We start from the raw sequence: 6000 nt of genomic DNA, 5'->3' as shown, positions 1-6000 counted from the left end.
ACTGACAAACTTTATGGCTACTTTTTAGCGACTTATAAAAGATGAAGTACCAGATTCTTCCACTGGTGGGCGCCAAAGGTCAAGAAACGTTCATCGGTATGCTGGTACCGAGTAATTGCTGGGCTCAATGCTGCATCAATTATTCACAGTTATTTACACCCCCCGACCAATAAACAAACATGAAAATAAATAAATAATGACCTACGTAATTAAGAGCACCTTAATTTTTTTTTTTAGGGACCACAAAAAACACTTTGATGCTTCACACTTTCACTTGTTATTGTCTTTTAAAGCATAAATACACACACATAGTGAAAGGCAACACAACAATAATCAGCTTTGTGAATCCTATTTTGTAAAAGTCTGGAGGCTGTCTTTTTTCATTTGAGCATGAGTGAAGTGTGTGTGCGTGTGTGTGTGTGTGTGTGTGTGTGAGTGTGTGTTTTGGCCAGATATCTCCATCTAAGCCCTGCGCTATAATTGAAATGGCGCATTTGGCTGCAGGCAGGTTGTGAGGGCTGCTTGCTGCTGCGGCGTGCATGCACGTCGGTGGACGTCATTTGATTTGAATGGCCTGCGGGAAGTGTGCCCTTGCAACAGCACCACCATCATCATCATCATCATCATCATCATCATCGTCAGCCACTCCAGACATTGAGGCAAAGAGCAGGAAGGAGGAAAGAAGTACTAGGAGGACTATATTGCTGGGAGTTTTTTTTTTTATATTTATCAACAAGTTTCTATTGGACGCATTTTGGATTCCTTTTACCTGCAACACACCGGAAGGACTCTTAACCATAAAGATCATCTTTGTTGCTGAGATAACCCGCTCTGGACTTCAACTTTTGCGTAAAAAGGAACATTTGCCACCTGGGAAAAAACACACAGAAATATATATAAGATATCTGTGCAGGCATCGTTTGGAGAATAAGAGGAGGAGAAGGAGGGAGGAGATGCAAAGAGAGGAGGAGAGGGTGGGGGGGATATGAAGGCTTTCTTCCTTGAGAAAATTGCCTTGGCGGGAGAGTGGAGTTGAGTTAATTGTAGCCTAATCCCCGGCCCAGAGGCGCTTGGGCAGCCCGGAGCCAGATTCTTCTTCTTCTTTTTTCTTCTTCTTCTTCTTTTTCGGGTCTTTTTATTTAGAGACGGGATTATTGGGTTTCTTCTCCGAAACAAAAACCACAGGAACACTTTCATTTTAGCACGAAAAAAAAGAAGAAAAGAGAGGAATAAAAGCGAAGCAGCGCGCAATTTTACGCGCGTCCAAAGCCGGAACAGAGGAGAAAAGGGGGAAGGAAGCAAGGAAGGAAGGAGATCGTTACATCTATGTTCAAGGTAAGCAAGGACGCCTCCTTTGCGCTTCTTTTTTTCTCCGCTTGCCTGCTTTGCTGGGAGAACAGCAGCCGTGAGAGCATCACACTTTTTTTTTAAAGGAGGGGGGGGACGTGTGCGTACGCGTATGTGTGCGTGTGTGTGCGTTTTCAAGCAGTTTTGTGCATGATCCGAGTGGACCGTTTGTGTATTATCGTCCTCCCCCCCTTCCAGGACGGTAGTTGAACGCCCGCAAGCAAACATTTGAAGCATTTTTGTGCTGTTTTTCTTCTTCATTGTTATTTTTTATTTTTATTTTTTGCAACGCGAGGAGGCAGACCACCGGATTCCCATCTTTGGACTCCCTTACCATGTTTGAAACGGTAAATGCTAAATACGTGTTGTGAAATCGATTAGAAGTGTTTTAGAAGCAGACCCTATTTTCACGCGTGGAAAAATGTCACAGCAAGCTGAAATAAGACGCCATGTTGGGTATTTTTTTTCCCTGCATGTATATGCCGCACCACGGTGCTTTAAATTCTGCAGTGTTGGCAGTCATTCGGACTTTGTAGTACCGGTCTGGGTTTCTTCTCAAGATACTCGCTTGTTCCAGAAAGGGGACGACCTGAGTTCTGAGACCCCTCAAAACTTCCCAAGTCCCCTTCCCTTTCCATGTGGAATGTAATCCCATCCACATGTAATCGTATTAGAGGAACATGATACTTGAAATGGGGAGGGGGGGGGGGGGCACCACCCTGGAAATGAAAAAACAAAAACATATTATAGAATAATAGCAATATTCAATATACCTGTCTGTAAGCATGCATAAACCATCACCTTTTAGCACACTTCAAGAATCCCAACATTTCACTTTCACTTTCAAATTGATGCAATCTACTGGCTGTCAATACAATAGCAGTGCCAGCCTCCTTTTGCATCACCCTGCATGGTCCACCTTGCAGCCTCTGGCGCCGCAAATGACTCCCTGCAACTTTATTAGACATTTTCATTGACATTACAAAAAGGCAGCCATAATAGACGCGTTATTGACATCGATAAACTCTTGTTACGTTGTTGCTAACTGTTGCATTTCTGTCACCCGAAACAGAAGATTGTTTTGTTTTTTGGGTTGACATATTAGCTTCTGGTAGTAATAGCGGTATAGTAAAGATGATCAGGTGCGGAAAAGGTAGCCATAATAGACGCGTTATTGACATCGATAAACTCTTGATACGTTGTTGCTAACTGTTGCATTTCTGTCACCCGAAACAGAAGATTGTTTTGTTTTTTGGGTTGACATATTAGCTTCTGGCAGTAATAGCGGTATAGTTAAGATAATCGGGCCGGCTGGAAAGTCGTGGAAAAGGTAGCCATAATAGACGCGTTATTGACATCAATAAACTCTTGTTACGTTGTTGCTAACTGTTGCATTTCTGTCACCCGAAACAGAAGATTGTTTTGTTTTTGCGTAGACATATTAGCTTCTGGCTGTAATAGCGGTATAGTAACGATGATCGGGTGCGGAAAAGGTAGCCATAGTAGACGCGTTATTGACATCGATAAACTCTTGATACGTTGTTGCTAACTGTTGCATTTCTGTCACCTGAAACAGAAGATTGTTTTGTTTTTTGCATAGACATATTAGCTTCTGGGAGTAATAGCGGTATAGTAAAGATAATCGGGCCGTCTGGAAAGTCGCGGAAAAGGCAGCCATAATAGACGCGTTATTGACCATCGATAAACTCTTGTTACGTTGTTGCTAACTGTTGCATTTCTGTCACCCGAAACAGAAGATTGTTTTGTTTTTTGGGTTAACATATTAGCTTCTGGCAGTAATAGCAGTATCGTTAAGATGATCGGGCCGGCTGGAAATTCGCTGAAAAGGCAGCCATAATAGACGCGTTATTGACTATCAATAAACTGTTGTTACGTTGTTGCTAACTGTTGCATTTCTGTCACCCGAAACAGAAGATTGTTTTGTTTTTGCGTAGAAATATTAGCTTCTGGCAGTAATAGCGGTATAGTAAAGATAATCAGGCCGTCTGGAAAGTCGCGGAAAAGGCAGCCATAATAGACGCGTTATTGACAATCGATAAACTCTTGTTACGTTGTTGCTAACTGTTGCATTTCTGTCACCTGAAACAGAAGATTGTTTTGTTTTTTGGGTTGACATATTAGCTTCTGGCAGTAATAGCGGTATAGTAACGATGATCGGGCGTGGAAAAGGCAGCCATATTAGACGCGTTATTGACTATCGATAAACTCTTGATACGTTGTTGCTAACTGTTGCATTTCTGTCACCCGAAACAGAAGATTGTTTTGTTTTTGCGTAGACATATTAGCTTCTGGCAGTAATAGCGGTATAGTAACGATGATCGGGCGCGGAAAAGGCAGCCATAATAGACGCGTTATTGACCATCGATAAACTGTTGTTACGTTGTTGTTAGCTGTTGCATTTCTGTCACCCGAAACAGAAGATTGTTTTGTTTTTGCGTAGAAATATTAGCTACTGGCAGTAATAGCGGTATAGTTAAGATGATCGGGCGCGGAAAAGGCAGCCAGAATAGACGCGTTTTTTACCATCGGTAAACTGTTGTTACGTTGTTGCTAGCTGTTGCATTTCTGTCACCCGAAACAGATGATTGTTTTGTTTTTGCGTACTAATAGCGGTAAAGTAAAAATGATGGAAAGTCGTTTCCACTCGAGCAGTTCTAAGGCCATAGTCCCTAATTGGCAATAGGGGACCATATTTGGTTCCCTAAAGTTGAGCGCAAATAGCCACACTCACTATTTAGCAGCGGAACCATGTCATGTCTCCCAGAAACCGTCAAGAAGAGGCCATAATGGGGCAAATTATGGAAAATGACACGTTATTTGTGTATATATGTTAATTATAGTTATGTTATTTATATGGAGGTTTTATGTAGTCTTTCCCTTCTAGTCGACATGTACAGGTAAACAGACACTTCCATATCCACTCTATGACAGTTTTTCTCTTGTACAGCGGCGGGGGGGCTTGGGCCACCCCTCCCGCGGTCCCTCCCTCCCAGATTGGTTCCCGGTGTGTCTGGGTGCATCACATCTCCCCCATAATGCGACCTTTAATTAGAATATTGCAGCAGCAGTTTGTTTTATTCCCCTAGAGGCTGACACCTTGCATCCCCTCCCTCTTTCTCTCTCTCTTGTCTATCTGTCTGTCTCTCTCTCTAATAAGCATCCTCCTCCTATCCTCGCCTCCGGTGCTGAGCCAAAAGATGCAAACATACTTAATTAGAGCCGCCGTGGTATAGGAAGACGCAGGGAAGCGACCGCGCAGTCATGGAAGCGATCTGATAGCGATCAGGAAGGAATATCGCGTGGTTGGCACGGGAGGATCACTGTTACTCATCCGTCCTCCTCTTTCTTTCCTCATCCTCCTCCTCCTTCTCCTCCTCCCATGGCTTTTTTGTACACTTGCTTCCAGGAGGGGCGAAGCATGTCACGGCTCTCTCTGACCCGGTCCCCGGTCTCCCCCCTGGCCGCCCAGGGCATCCCTCTGCCGGCTCAGCTCACCAAAGCCAACGCGCCCGTGCACATCGACGTGGGCGGACACATGTACACCAGCAGCCTGGCCACCCTCACCAAGTACCCCGACTCAAGGTAAGGAAACTTTGGATGTCTTGGTGGGTCCTCGTAAAACAATGTAGCACATTTGGTAGGCAACTCAAATGCTTGTGGTCAACTTTTTGAGGGCAGCAACTTCGCCTTGAGTGGGTGCTGCTGTGTTTTTAAAAATTGACCTGCGTCTTGTGTATATAATTGATTTCTATTCTTATTCTTATTCTTTTAATGTTTTTGGTTTGCTGGATAACAGTAGGAAATTACATCAACGACAGTTTTAATTATAACTCTGCAGTTTTTTCATTTTTTTTCAGTATCCGTTCATTTAAAAAATATTTTATCCGTGAAGTATGTTGTGGAAAAACGAGCAAAATTATTTAAATTTGAAGATTCATTGATTGATCTACAAAGATAATGATGCTGGGCTGTGATTGATGCTGTCAAAGAGGTATTCATTAGACAATGTCGTTGTATTTCATCGATAAAGTGGCATCAAATGTCACCAAAAGCGTCAACAGAACGAATAAACATCATTTGAGTCGATATAAGTCGATATAACATAAAGTTGTTACTATATCATGATTCCGTTTCAACACACCGCTTTATTCCCCGCAAAAAAAAAGAAAAAAAAAATGTAAGCACACACCCTCCTCATCCGCCCCCCCACTTCCCTTCATACAGTCTTCAGTGTCAGCCGTCAAAGTCCCTCGTGGGCCAAGGTAAACACACACGCCAGGTTGTTAGAAAATGTGCCAAATTGGCTACAGGAAACAATCCTCCTAATCCCCTGCTAATAAAAGGCTTGATGCTCGCACAGTCCGCTGACAGGAAATCCCCGACAGCTCTCCTTTTTTATGTTAAAACCGAAAAATAAAAGCTCACCTCGGACACGGATTGCTGATTGTTTTTGTCACTTACACTCTGGCGCCGTGTTTGTACAAGTACAATAGGACGTTTGTGGTTGATTACTCGACTAATTAGCAGGTGATTCATGTTTTATTATTGTTTTATGTTCTAACATACATTTTTGCTGGATGAACGTTAAGTAATTTTATTCTAACCATTATTACGCGGAACACGGAAAAGCAT

The 6000-nt window shown here is 43.0% G+C and overlaps 1 protein-coding gene across 3 annotated transcripts in view; it reads left to right on the top strand.

The window, feature by feature from the left end:
• Positions 1 to 438: 438 nt before the first annotated feature.
• The window catches only part of kctd15b (potassium channel tetramerization domain containing 15b), a 33634-nt gene continuing 28072 nt past the window's right edge, over positions 439 to 6000 (top strand). The window contains exons 1-2 of one of the 3 annotated variants that reach the window (XM_058089363.2): positions 439 to 1335; positions 4775 to 4950. In XM_058089363.2, the coding sequence (XP_057945346.1) occupies positions 1327 to 1335; positions 4775 to 4950 (185 nt within the window). In that variant the 5' untranslated portion in view covers positions 439 to 1326. Of the gene's footprint in view, positions 1336 to 1449; positions 1695 to 4732; positions 4951 to 6000 lie in introns of those variants that run through there. The other 2 variants (XM_058089361.2, XM_058089360.2) reach the window with 2 other exon arrangements.

Source organism: Doryrhamphus excisus, linkage group LG13 (genome assembly GCF_037039965.1).
Source record: "Doryrhamphus excisus strain RoL-2023G ecotype Guam linkage group LG13, RoL_Dexc_Guam_v1.1, whole genome shotgun sequence".
Classification (NCBI taxonomy): Eukaryota; Metazoa; Chordata; class Actinopteri; order Syngnathiformes; family Syngnathidae; genus Doryrhamphus; species Doryrhamphus excisus.
The sequence above is the reverse complement of the archived record's forward strand: the minus strand, read 5'-3'. Positions and strand labels throughout refer to the sequence as shown.